The sequence below is a fragment of the Ricinus communis genome, chromosome 5 (genome assembly GCF_019578655.1).
Source record: "Ricinus communis isolate WT05 ecotype wild-type chromosome 5, ASM1957865v1, whole genome shotgun sequence".
Taxonomy (NCBI): Eukaryota; Viridiplantae; Streptophyta; class Magnoliopsida; order Malpighiales; family Euphorbiaceae; genus Ricinus; species Ricinus communis.
The window spans coordinates 16537133-16552042 of record NC_063260.1 but is presented as its reverse complement, the minus strand read 5'-3'; the positions used below and the strand labels follow the sequence as shown (position 1 = coordinate 16552042).

At 35.8% G+C, this 14910-nt stretch overlaps 1 protein-coding gene and 1 non-coding gene across 2 annotated transcripts; one reads left to right on the top strand and one right to left on the bottom strand.

Moving 5' to 3' along the window:
- Nucleotides 1-3783: 3783 nt before the first annotated feature.
- On the bottom strand, nt 3784-5054 carry LOC8261447 (SKP1-like protein 1). The gene has a single exon (XM_002516712.2). The coding sequence runs from the start codon at nt 4564-4566 to the stop codon at nt 4060-4062; it is 507 nt and encodes a 168-aa protein (XP_002516758.2). The 5' UTR covers nt 4567-5054; the 3' UTR covers nt 3784-4059.
- Nucleotides 5055-14261: 9207 nt separating this feature from the next.
- Nucleotides 14262-14368, top strand: LOC112534504. Its single transcript, XR_003078794.1, has one exon. It is a non-coding gene; the product is annotated as a small nucleolar RNA R71 (small nucleolar RNA).
- Nucleotides 14369-14910: the final 542 nt, after the last annotated feature.

Sequence of the window (14910 nt, the reverse complement as noted above, 5' to 3'; positions counted from 1 at the left end):
AATGATTCTTGTTCCTTTTGCTCGATTTGAAAACCAATCAACGAACCTCGCCCAATCTTCAATCTTTGAAGGGAATCCGATTGAAACCTTGATCCAAGTCTCCTTTTACCTTGGTTTCAGCTCAGAAAACCCTTAGGGAGAGAAAAGTTAGGGTTTGGGCCGTTGTCCCCCCGCTCTTCTTTTACCTTTCGTCTCTTCTTTCTTTTAATTAATTCCTCCTATCACCGCCAACACGACCGTGTTGATTCCCGTGTTCCCAACACGGGCTGGTGTTTATGCCCGTGTTACTCTCTGTGGCTGTGCTCCCTAGAAACTTTTTTTTCTTTGATGTTTGATGCACCCAACACGGCTGTGTTGATGCCAGTGTTGGGAACACGGCCAGTGTTGAAACCAATACGGCCATGTTCAGCTTCCTCATGCGCATACTTAGCTTGTTTCGGCAGCTTTGACGTCCAATTACGCTCCAATTCTTCCTTTTATCATTCTTTGACTTCTTTTGAACCTAATGCACACAAACAGACGCATAGGGTGAGTGTTGGGACCAATTCACATCCAAATGTCCATAAAATCAATCTTAAAAATCCCATTTAAATGTGTGTATTTTACGCACATCATGTGTATATTGGAAATCAAGTCAGAAAATTGAACCCTCATTCACCAAATCGATTTTGCCTATATAGTCCCTTCAGCACGGCCGTGGTCAAGCTGCTAGTCGACGGCGAGTCCAGGGCCGTCGACCTCTTCCAGGCCGTGCCCAAACCGATGCTGAGCCACCACGGGCCGTGGTGGAGGCCTTGGTGGCTACGAAAATAGTGCCAAAATGGCACTTCTGGGGGCAGCTTCTTGACAATTCAGCACGGCCGGAGTCCAGGCTGTGCTCAACCCTCGGAATGCTAGTCCTTGCTCAATTTCATAGATTCTGGTCTGTAATTGCGCGTATTTCCCTCGATTGCTGACAATGTCCTTCGATAATGACCTGAAACATGAAAGGAACCAAAAGACAGGTGATTCTAGCATAAAACGGGATAAGTATGCACAAGAATGTAAACAATTGGGCATGTAAATATATGTAATATGATGCCTATCAATAATGATGTGCCTAAATCATCCAATATTAGACTGACACATGTCTTAAAAAGTGACAAGTCATTATTCTAATCATTAAACTATTTAACCAATTATAAACCTAGCCCGAACCCACCTTGACTCACTCTAGTCCAACGCTGTCATTTTTGCTACATATCCCTAAAGAAGAAATACTTTCAATCTTATTATTAAAACAATGAACCCTAAACCCTTAAAGAAAAAGAAATCCTTAAATCTCCTAAATCTATAATATAAAATCTCTAATGCTATAAAATAAAATCCATAATTTTGAAGCCTCAAAATGAAGCATTGAATTCTAATTCTCAAAAAGCTATTGTTCTTTATATCTACCTACATACTCGTTATTTTATAATTAACATTCATGTTTAATTAATTTGGTAGTTGGACAGTTGTTTAATATTAAAATTCTTGCACCAAATAGAAACTAATCATACATCCTTAAATAGACATGTAGACACGTAAGAAATGGAAAAGAAATAATAACTTAAATATAAATAAGTGCAAAAATATGACTAATTGGGTGGTTGGGCACTCTCTTTTTTTCACTTTCTTTCTTGTTTATTATTATTATTATATTATTATAATTATTATTATTTTAAAAATGATATTTTGGTAAATTGTTTTTTTTAAAGTAATTTAATTGGATTAATTAAGCTGGAAAAAGAACTAATGAATAGAAGAGAAAAAAAAAAAGGAAAAAGCAAGAGCTAAGATTTATTATGAAAGCCTAGAGGATTTTTGAAGTTTAAAGTTTAATTCGACTCGTTAATAGTTTGGTTAAATGGTTTAATAAATAGGATAGTAACTTATCAATTTTTTAAAACTTGTCTTAGTATAACATTGGATGCTTTAGAAATGCCTTTACTCCAACAAATTAAACTACTAGATCTTAGATAAGTGACTAATATGTTACCGAGTTTAAAGTAAAATGAGTGTAATGAAATAAAAAGATATATATGACTAAAATAAAATGAGTGTAATGAAATAAAGTAAGTGACCATTGGTATAATTATATTCTAGGTAAATCAATTGGAGGTTTGGCTTATCTTTTATAGCTTCTTTTAGTAGATGTTTTTAAGGGAAACGGATCTAGATACGAGACTCTTTCAATCGGAAGAGAGAAAGCAACATAGGATTTTGCACCTCATCAATACTAGAGGCCAAAAAGACCACCAATTAATTAGAACTGGATCACACCGAAGAGAAAGAGAAAAATATAGAAAATACAATGATACCAAATTAGTGTTTAAGAGAAAGACCTGAAAAAGACATTTCCAAATAAAAATTCAAACTATGAGACAAACTTCCAAAATGACACGGTTTTTAGGATGAAAGGACAAAAATATAAGAAGAATAGTTTGTTCTCCTGTAGATGATACCTGGATAGAGATCAGTATGCATATATAAGTCGTACTATTTCTTTCATTTAAGACAAGAATGCAATTGATAGAAAATTGAAGAAAATCAATTTTCACATCCAGTGGTAATCTCATGATTCTAGCCATCTCAGGCCTTATGGTTATTGATTCTAGCTACCTCATGCTTATGGTTAGTTACTTTTGAAAGCTGGTGAAGAGACAAGTTCACTCCTTAAATGTTCAACTCAAGATATGAGATGACCGTTACCCGAGAAAATGTCTGAGTGCTAATATATGTAGACATGTTCAAGAAACATACTTGAGTTGGAAAAACCATCGGGTTTCTTCCATTTCAGAATAAAAACTCCAGGCATCCACATATCTTTTCCATGGGTTCATAAATCTAATTGCTGCTCTATGAAAGCAAATTGAGATATTAAAACTTAGTGCATGCAGCAACTTTCTTGCATAGTAGCATATAATGGTGTAGAGAATCACCAAACAAACCCAAGCACAACTATTGCCAAAACCATACTCATTAAGTTTCCTAAGAATATAAAATAAAATAAAATAAACAATGTATTCGCTGCATAGAATATGTGTAGGATCTAAAGGCCTTTACCTCATTCTTGGGCAAGCAGCATATTCATCCTTGTCGAACCCATGTTCTTGAGTTAACCGCGCCGAATAGGAGAACCTAAACAGAAACCTTTACCGGTAGTAAAACAGCTAACCAAAGTCATACAGAAAACAAGATAACATTCATAAAATAACTACCAAAGACATATAAAACCATATAAAATACATTGAATTTGTACTTTTACCAAGATTTGTGACTAAGAAACATCTGTAAAACCATAAGTACCACTAAATTTAATGCACTTCATTCATTCCTTTTTAACAATTTTAGCCACTGAGTTGGAAATTGGTTAAATTTAGCCCCTCTCCTCAATTACAAAATATTGTACTCAAAAGCCACTATTCGAATGACTGAGAGTTTGAATAGTTCAGGGGATTAACACGAAATTAATCAGCTTAATCATATTTGACAGCTATTAACTCAAAAGCCACTCTTCTTTTCCAATTCTAGCTTCAAATACGATTAAGCTGATTAATTTTGTGTTACTCAGTTATTATTTTATTCTTATTTCTTGATAAGAGTGTAAGAGATAACACTATACATTAAACAAAGAGCAACTTACTTCTTGTTCCGTTTCTGAAAGCAATAAATCCCAAACAGGGAAAACACACACCCAGACCACAGTAGTAGTTAAGAATTAGCTAAGGGATTGCCACCAAAATTCAGTTAATAAATGAATTAGCAGAATAATTAACATGTTTTATAATCAAATAATAATATTTAAGAATTAGGAAAAACCTCTGAATGCTAGTTTTGATGCCTCTCTTAGTACGCTCGGGTAACTCGTAAAAAGAAAAAGAAATAAATAGGAAAGAACTTTAATCAGATATAAAGTACGTAGTAGTACTACTCTTATTCTCATCAAAGTCAACTTCCTTTTGACCTAATCCATAACAAACACGAATCAAGACTTTAAAGAAAAAAAAAAAGAAGATTAGTAAGACTTAAATTAGTTTAGTCTTTATCGACATCCTTAAAAGCCCAGATGTGGTCTTGGCGTATTTTTGCCTCTTCTTCGGAAGTAAAATCATTCTGAATCCCAAAGAAATCACGTACAAACTCCACACTCTTGTTCTCGATAAGCTTAGCCACTGCGTCATTCAGCTTGTCCAGCAAATACTGGACGTCAAGATAATTAGCAGCCAAAATTAACTCCAGTAGTAGCCCATGCTTGCTCGCCTGCTCCATAAATCTAGCATCATAGGCCTTTTTAGCTCCCTCATCAGCACCTATGGCTTTCAGTTGAAGATGTTTGTCAATGTAGGTGATGATCATGGAGAGCGACTCAGAAGACACCGCAGGAACAGGTATTATGGTCAATTTGGACATCGAGGAGGAATCGTCATCATCCTCGTCAAAAAAATTCTTCACAGTCACCATCTCCATTGCCACCGATTTTTCCACCTCGAAAAGCTCCTCGTCCGACGTCTTAAGGGTGATAATAGTTTTGCTGGATTCCATATTTTCTTCACAAAGAGAATGTTAGAGCAGTTTTGTTTTAATGAATGAAAAGTTGGTTAGATAGTTTTATCTTAGGGCGTGTATATATAGTAAAATTTAAGGTTGGATTTAGATATCAGGAAATCCAATTCATAAGTAGATTTGGTTCCTAATTCTTTTCAGAATTGATACCCCGTTTTTTTTTTTATATAAATAAAATTTTTACTTTCACGATTTCTTTTTTAATTTTGTTTATACAAATCTTATGATAAAACTTTTTGTTTAACTTTATACGTCTTTTTTTTTTTTTTATAGAAAAGATATACATAAATAATATTGAAATGATATTATTTAATTTTTAAGATAATACAAACTAGTCAAGTGAGATTCATTTATTGTTTTATTTTTTATAATTTTATATTTGATATTCTGAATTAAAATATAGTATAAATATTTACAGTAGCTAATATGTTTTGATAATAATAAAAATATATATTTTAAAAAATATATTAAATTTATATTAATAATATATTAAAAATACAGTTAAAAATATATAAAAATTAAATTCAAATTAGAAGGATACTACTTTCTTTTGTTTATAACAGCTATTAATTTTTTTAAAAAATAAAAAATGAATAGGAATATAAAATAAAAATAATGCTATAACTTTGTCAAGAAAAATAATATTAATGAAACAATACCGAGCCATATAAATAAATAAAAATTGAATTTTAAGCTGTATAAAGAAAAAATTGGACATATATATAACCCTTGTTATATCATGGAGATCCAATTCATAAGTGGATTGATTTTCTTAATTCTTTTAGACTTGTATTTCAAAAGAAATTTTATAATTGTTATATCAGGAACAAGGTGATCCATTGTTATACCATAATCAGGTGATCCATTGTGAACTAAACGTAGTAATTCTTCTTCTTTTTTTTCCTTTTCTTCTTTACCTTTAAATGTTAACAATGCATCAATCGCTCAAACTATCTTATATAAAAATAAAAAAAATATTTAAAACACCTTAGTTTAAATTTTCTTTATATGTTGTTAAAACTCGTGATAAATAACAATTATTATTATATTGCTTGTATTTAATAATATGGTTTAAATATTAATAACTTAAAACATTGTTGTTTAACCGTTAAATCGATATAATCAGATTAAGTTAAAAGTTATTAAACTCTAAATCAATATCATCAAATACGAACAATATGATAATAATGATAGCTGATCGGAATATAGATGGGTCAATTTTGCAAATCGGTACTTTTTAGTGATGAAGTACTTTTTTTTTGTTATGATTATTAGCCACATCCCTCTTTTATCGGAAAATAATCTACCAATTGAAAATTGTAAAATAGTAAACTATGATACTTTGTTTTAAATATTTATTCCTACTTCTTTTTACTATGTTCCATTTATTCATTTTGTATTTTTATTTCAATTTATATTCTTAATACTATATTTTATTTTTATTAGAACACCAAAATTACTTTTTAATAATATACTATTATTTGCATAAAAAATAGTATATATCAAAATTAAAATAATTTAAATCCACTTAATCAAAAGTAAACATAAAGGAAAATATGATTATATTTTCTAAGAAAAATAAAAATAATTTTAATTTTAATTTTACTTTTAAAAAATAAAGATAATTTTAATTTTTTCTTTCTCTCTTACATTATTTTTAAAAATATTAACATTTTTATAAGAAACTACCATTAGATTAAGGTATTTTAATCAACATTACAGGGAAAATAATTTTATATTTTTAGAAAATAAGAGAATTTTAATTTTACTTTGTTTCTTCCTCTATTAATTTATTCCTAAACATTATCATTATGATTTAAATTAATAAAGTAATCAATGGATATATAATATTTTTTAAAATTTGAATAGATTCGTTACATGTATACATGAGGTTTATAAATTATAATTTAAAAAATTATATTCTTTTAAATAAAATTTAGAGTGATTCAAAAATGCATCGGAGCAGTCTAACAAGATTGACACTCTTTTAGTATTGGAATTATAAAAGCTCATCAAAGAATAAACAACAACTGACAATCGAAAGACAACCGCAACAAAAGAAGCAAACCCAAAGGGGACCTAAGTGATGTAATTCTAAAGGTTGATTTTATAAATTACCAATCTTGCTTACCCATGCCTAAATCCTAAATCGAACTCGGTTCCTCTCTCGAGCTTACCAACTTCCTAAACCTGCACAACCTAATGGAATCTCTTCCTATCAGATTATTACAAATTAGCATTAAGCATAATTTAGATCTATTAAGAGTTGTTAATTCTTAATCCAGCGAGTGAATTAACCTTATCTCTAAGTGTTAACTACGAGTTCTTACTATTCAATTTCCAGTTGTAACAAGCATTTCTTAATGTCAAGAAACAACCCAAAAGACAATTAATTCAACGTCTCAAATTAACTGAATCAAACTTTATTACTGAATAGCAAAAAGATTACAAGAATGGTAATTACAAATCTAACAACTAAGCACAATCCATCACAATAAAGACCCTAATGGGTTCAAAAGATCTAGCTACTCATGTTTATAGTTAAAGCAAAATAAGGAAGAAATAAGGAAAAGAAAATTGAAGGCATGTACACCATTCTCTTTCAAGTTGGATGAGAAACCTTAATTTTCCAATCCAAAATATCAAACCCTAATTTGCCTCTTGAATGCTCCCAAATGTTGTTTTGATCTTCAAATCGATGTTGAAAACAAGTGTAATCCTCCCTCAATTGATGAATTTGATCTCCCAAGGTCGACAATTGAGGTCTAGAAAATAAGTGAATTTAGTGTATATTGGAATTAGGTTAGAGAAAATCAAGCCTATACTCACCAAATCGAACTTTTGCCTATATAGTCTCCTCAGCATGGCAGTGGTCAAGCCTGTGCTGGTCAGCACGGGCGGAGTCCAGGCCGTGCTGAACCTAAGGGTTTCGTTGTGTTGACCTTTTCCAAGCCGTGCCTAAGCTGGTGCTGAGCCACCACGAGTCGTGGTGGCTACGGAAACCGTGCCAAAAGGCACTCTTGGAAAGCAGCTAGTTGGCAATTCAGCATGGCCGGAGTCCAGGCCGTGCTCAACCCTCGGGGTTCTAGTCCTCGTCCAATTTGATGGATTCTGGTCCATAATCACGCGTATTTCCCTCGATTGTTGATAGTGTCCTTCGAAAATGACCTGAAACGATAAAGTAAATAAAAGACAGGTGATTATAATATAAAACGAGATAATCATGCACAAAAATATAAACAATTGGGCATGAAAACATGTGTAGTATGATGCCTATCAAATCACCCTACACTTAAGCTTTTGCTTATCCTCAAGCAATCAACAACTCACTCCTCAAACAAATACAAAATAACTCAATCAAATACTTCGTAGGAAGTTAGCTCAAAACAAATCTCAAAACTCCGTAATGAATTTCCACAAATCCCCAAATCACTAAATCCTTAAAAGAGAGAACAAAACTAATAAAACTGCTAAAATTAAAATGATAAACCATTCAAACTGAGAAATTGAGAAACATGCCTCACAAGATGTCACTCGAAACACACAAGTGTATATAGGTGAAAGAGGATCGCCAAGCTCTCAACATAAAAATACAGAAAAGAAGTGCTTACCATAAGCTTGCTTATAAATCCAATCTCCACTACTATAAAATAATCAATAATCATGATCAAAGGGTCTTGAGCCAGGTTGTAATGGGGTTAAGGTAGGGTATGGAGAAATATGAAAAGTAGGCTAAAAGTTGCTAAAAAATTATGCAGGTAATGCAAGAAAATAGCTAAGGATCAAATGTTGTACCAAAAATGAACACTAAGTTGCTCCAAGAATAAGATGATGCTTGAAACAAACTAAAAGAATACTAAATTATTTATATATATATATATATATATATATATATTATGTTGACTTATATAAGAGCTACTGTGGTTATTGACATAAACAATAAGAATGAATATCCAATTTTGGATTGAAGGGAGCATCTACAAAAAATCTAGCAACTTAGTGATTATATATAAAAAGAATACAATTTGATCCAAAATGAAATGCAGCTAAACTTACATAATTTCCAGCAATAACGGTAGAAAGAATGGTAAAATGAATAAAAGTGATAAAGTGAGTGTCAAAGGTGAATTACAACGAAAGAAAAGGCTAAGGCTCAAAATTGGTTCACTATGGGAAAGACTGGGTTAGGCTTTTGGCCAAATTGTGTAAATCCTAAGTGCCCAAATCATCTCATGACTATTAAAAATTCATGTAATCTCAAAAGGAATCATAAAGCAAGTTCTAGAAACAAAGATTCTGCGCAATGCTCACTAAACAACAAGAAAAGGAGCATAAAAAATAATGATGCCCAATTTGGCTCAAAACCTCACCATTTGAGTGGGTCAAAATTGCATGAATTCTCAAACCAAAGTTTAAACAATCAATCATAATAACAAGCAGCAATATTAATAGTATTTTATTTCTGAGATAAAGTAAAATGGAAAAATTAGGGAAAAACACCAGTTTTACCTGGCTCGAGTGAAATTAAGAGATTCGTTCATTTCCTTCTTCCAACAAGATTCGATAAAAGCTATAAGGGTATCTATTCAAAAGAAGAAAATCATTAGCTACTTGATTGAAACAAAACTCAAGATAATAACAAACTAAGGTGCCTACCCCACACTTAAGTATAACACTGTCCATAATGTTAGAACGATTAAAACTGGGTAAGTATATGACTCGCACATCATAGTTATTAAAGATCATGCTTAGTTTTCAGATTGGGAAGCATAGTGTTTTACTAAAATAACTTAATATAACATAAAAAAAATGAAAGGAAATAACATAAAATTAAGCATACAAAAAGCAAGAAAATAAAATAAAATAAAATAAACTAAAGGAAAGAAAATAAAAAGAAAAATTGCACAATTTTTTTTTCTGCTAGGAGTCTGCTGATGGTGTATCCTCACTGCTTGGGCCTGCTTGAAGATGAGGAACAGGGGGTTGCGGTGGATCAGCGTCCGTGAAGAAGCCTGCCAGATCGAACTCCATCTCATCGATAAGTCGCTGATTTTGTGCTCTAGCGTCCATCAACTTTTTCATCTGCTCCACTAAGAAGTCCGTCTGGGTGGCCTGCTTTTCAATCCGTTCATAAGTTGTTGAAGCATGATGTTCATTCCGCCAAGCTGTGCCCTAGTCTCCTCTTGAAACTGCACAAATTGAGTATGGTGCTGCTGTTGTAGATCGCAGACTCGATCTAGTCAGTCAGCCAAAGCACTAATCTAAGCATTCGATGTCCCTACAGAATAAAAGGATGAAGCTCCAGATGGAGGCATAAACACTCTAGCTAGGTTGGGAATCCTAACATCCGGGATCCCAGCTGACGGATCTTAGGCTCCTCTAGCCGCTGCCTCTCTAGCCTCCCTGACTATGGTGTTCACAAGCCTGTACTCTATACCATGTGGGTGTCTAGTAGCCGTGATCATCTGCATATTGATCATCTATCTGATCCCTAGTGGTGTCATGTCACCAATAATTGAAAGCTCTGACGGACAATCGTCCAATACGTCCAGTCTCTTGGCTAACCTAGTCAGGTACGGGCCAAAACAATAATGCATCTTTTTCTAGGCGTCTACTATAAATGATCAGGCTTGACGAGCCAACATATATCCCAAGTCCAACTTCTTCTGATGTTGCATAGCCCAGAAGATGAAGACATCGATCTGTGTTACCGCTCCAAAAATATCTCCTTTGCCTGTAATGGTGTAGGCTAATAAGGTATGGAGATAGCGGAGATGATCCGGAAGGCTAGACGCCTTAGACCTGCTTAGGTAGTATGTTTTCAGCCTAAGTACCAATGAGTCCCACATAGTGTCGTAGGATATTGGGTTGATGTAGAGGCATCACTAATACTCCTCCTCCAAGATCTCTTGTTCAGTCCATAATCCCAAATGCATGCCGAAATGTGGGACTGACATTGAGAACTCCCTTCCCCCAAGTCTGAAATAAACTGCATCAAGCTGATGCCAGTTTGTGATCTGTTGCTGCAGGAAGAAGGTGTTGAGGAACTCAATTGTAAGCTCACGGTAGGTTTGTTCTATGATGTCAAAGAATCGCACATACGGTAGAGTCTCAAACAGAGTGCGCACATCCTGAACCAATCCCACCCTTTCCAGGGATGCGAAGTCGATGTAACGACCCGCCATCACTTGCTTCCATCTCATGACTTAGAACCGACTCTCATTTTCTGCATTAGGGAATGTCCACAGTAGATGATGACTAGGTACGGGTGGGTTCACAACAGGTGCTCTTCGAGCTCGGACTAGTTGTTGTTGCGGTCTTTGGGTCTTGGTCGTGCTTATCCGGTCTTGGCTCTAGTCTTTGTGGAGGAAGATGTTCTTTCGCCACGCGATCACTTGCTGGTAGGAACTCGTTTTGGTTGCTTCCTACGAGATTGATTGCGGTCCGTCATATTACCTGATGCAATGAATCATTAGTTACTCGTACAAGAAATTAAGTTAATAAAAAATCCTACCAAAAATTGGACAGCATAATGGCTATGATTCGACTAACAGAAAACTTTAGACTTAACGAAAGACTAAAGCCTCAATCTCCTGCACAAACTAACTACCCGATACATTCCAAACTACTTTATCATGCACCAACTAACGCAACTTTATTCAAACACTTATTCATAATAGAATGCCATAAACAAACTTTATTTCTGCAAACCCCACACTTATCAATTTCATAATCAACTTCACAGCAAACATAACAACTAATATAAATTAAATCTAATTGAGGTCATCTTAAAGCAGCGCAACAACATAAAAACTACCAAAACATACTAGCATGTCCTAAATAAAGTATATGCATAAAAGAAAAACTAAATTAAGAATAAACAAAAGTAAAAAATGAAGAGACTTACTTGGAGTTGTCGAGAAAAGTAGGAAGGATGAGAGAAATAGAAGAAAACCACACCTTGGAGCTTTAGAAAAGGGGTAGCAAAAATTTTTGAAGGCCTCGTTTTATAGGCACGGGGGTCAGCACGGGTGAGGGCATGGCCGTGCTGATCAGCACGGCCTGGACTCAGACTGTGTTGAGCCCTTATGCATCGATGGTTCACTAATTTGGCACGGGCGGGGGCACAGTCGTGCCCATCAGCACGGCTTAGTGTTGCCGCCCGTGATGCCTTTGGAAGCCGTGCTGAATGGCCAAAATCCCCAAGTCTTCATATGTCTTTCATCACGGGCTTGACTCAGGCCGTGCTGATGGGCACGGCCTGGTGTTGTAGCCCGTGATGGCCACGGAACCCGTGGTGAAGGGAAGGTTTTCGGGCTTTCCTTTGCCATCTCGGGTCGCCGAGCTTCCTACCTTGATGTGTGCTTTAACACTCTAAGATATGTTAGTCCTCCAAATTGCGTATGAGCGTCGAGTAGGTTAACTCCTACAAAACTCAAGAATAAACACATTCCAAGCAACATCTAGTAAAAGGTTCAATAAACTAAAATCATCTCAAAATAAAACAAACTAGAATTAAATTGAGATATCAAACTAGAGAAGTAAATAAATAATAAAAGATGTCCAAGAACTCAAAAAGCATAAATAGATTCGGGAAAGCCTCCCAAAGGCACTTCTTTTTGTTCGAGTCATGTAGCTGGACTCCGCAGTAGTATTCCTGCATCTCGGGCAAATTGAGAAGGTGGGCTAAATGTAGGCTGGGGTTTGAGGCATATAAGCGCAAGGAGGATGTCCAATGTATGCAATAGATGACCAAGGATATGCTCTCCATACCGAGTCGAGATGCCCATTCATCCACTCCAAATCCTGTCTAGGTGACCTGTCATAAACAAACTTATAACTATCCTTCTCGGGTGTATCATAGTACAAAGTCTCAAATTGATACAAGTTGTTTTCTTCAGATGGATAAAACATATCAACAGGGAACGAGACATGTATAGCATCATCCAATTGTACATCCAGTGGTTGCTTATCACATGCAAGACCAATTCCATCAATATTGCATATGGCATGGACATGGTCGGTGAGAGAACTATTAAATGGGGGTAAACTAACACAGTCATCCCCTACATTAAGTTCTAACTTTCCCTCAAATACGTCTATTTTAGCTCTAGCCGTGGCAAGGAAAGGTCTCCCCAAAATCAACGGTACACCATGCTCATTATCCATATCCATAACCACAAAGTCCACAGGAAATATGAACTTATCTACCTTGACTAGCACATTCTCCACAATCCCCCTAGGAAGCTTAATAGAACGGTTAGCTAATTGAATGCACATCCTAGTGGGTTTTGCCTCCCACATACCTAGCTTATTAAATAAACTAGTGGGCATGACATTTAAGCTAGCCCCCAAATCAGCTAATGCATCATCAACATATAAGTTACCTAAAGTATAAGGAGTAATGAAACTCCCTGGATCGTGACGTTTCTCTAGCAACTTGCTCTGAAACACTGCTGAGCACTCTTCGTTTAGCTTAACAAAGCTACCTCCTCCAACTTTCTTTTTCTGCTAAGTATGTCCTTCAAGAACTTGACATACTTTGGCATCTGCTTTAATGCGTCAATAAAAGGCAAGTTAATATGCAGTTGTCTAAAAATATCCAAAAACTTACTGAATTGCTCTTGCGCTTCTACTTGTTTGAGTCTATCAGGATAAGGAATCTTAGGCTGATATTCCTTGACTGGGATCGGTTTCACCTTTTGTCCCTCAGGTTCCTTAACCTTACTGCTCGCCTCAACCTGCACATCAATAGTGGAGTCGTCAAAAACAGGCTTAGAAGGAGCTGAAACTAACTTACCTGAACGCAAAGTGATGGCGTTCACGTGCTCCCTCGGGTTAGACTCGGTGGTGCTAGGGAGCGCTCCTTGTTGCCTCTCAGACAACATCTTAGAGATTTGGCCAATATGAGTTTTCAAGTTATGAATCGAGGCCTACTGATTCCTAAGTGCACTATCAGTTTACTGAAACCTCATCTCCGTAGATGTCACAAACTTCATCATAAGCTCCTCAAAATTTTACTTATTTTCTAGTGGAGGGGGAGCTTGTGCAGGCCCAACTGGCTGTTGTTGCGGCTGCTGATGAAGTCTTTGAAAACACTTAAACTTAAATTTAAGAGACAAAAAAATAAGTTTTTTCCTTGTATAACATAACGATTTTAAAAAATTGGTAGACCTTGGGTATTATTGTTCCTCCAACTGAAGTTAGGATGATTGCGCCACCCAGGGTTGTAAGTGTTGTTGTAAGGGTTGGTATGCTGCCTTGGGGCATTCCTCATATAATCAACCTGCTCAACATTAAAAGACATAGCAGAAATAGATGGAAAAGTAGAAGAGGATGAAGCAAACATACCTCCATGATGCAGACCGTGTGCCACCACAAAACTTCGTACTAACGCTCACGCATGAACCAAGATCTGAGTTGGTCAATCTTCTTGGTTAGAAGCTCCACCGAGCTCGCCAAGGTCAGAATCCACTTGGTTAACCACTCCTTGTCTTCCTGGTCGGCTCCTAGAGGATTGCCACTGATAATTGTTCATGGCCATTTCCTCTATCAGGTTTTAAGCCTGCTCGGGCGTCTTACTATTTAGCGCCCCACCCGCTGCAGCATCCACCATCTGCCTCATCGCAAGGTTCAACTCGCTGTAGAAGGTTTGAACCTGCATCCACACTGGCAATCTATGATGTGGGCAGCATCTCAAAAGGTCCTTAAACCTCTCCCATGCATCGTACATGCTTTCATCATCAAACTGCACAAAAGAAGATATATTATTTCTAAGTTTATCAGTTTTAGCGAGAGGAAAATATTTATATAGAAATTTTTCGGCCAACGTCTTACAGGTAGTAATCGTCTGCTGTGGAAGAGATTGTAACCATCTCTTTGCTCTGTCCCTCAGAAAAAATGGAAACAATCTCAACCAAATAGCGTCATCGGTTGTTCCATTTATCTTGAATATATCACAAATCTTCAAAAAGTTGGAGATATGTGCATTAGGATCCTCGCTGGGCAATTCTTCAAACTGCACGCTCTGCTGGATCATCTGGATAACGTTAGCTTTTATCTCAAAATTGTTGGCCGCTACAGTAGGTCTGACTATACTAGTTTTCGTCCCATCCAAAGATGGTCGAGCAAACTCGTACATCGTCCTCTAATCGTCATCGGCCTGGGGGTTGTGACTCTCCATCACGTTAGCTCTATGAACCTGAACTGTAACTCCGACCTCCTCCTCAACTGCCTGCAAACGTCATCTCAATAATCTGAGGGAGAGCTCCGGGTCAGATAAGGGTTCTATAGGATCAGGGTTAGAGCTCCTGGTCATAAACT

Coding starts and splice junctions, on each gene's coding strand:
- LOC8261447 (XM_002516712.2), bottom strand. CDS start 4,566: ATGGAATCCAGCAAAACTATTATCACCCTTAAGACGTCGGACGAGGAG.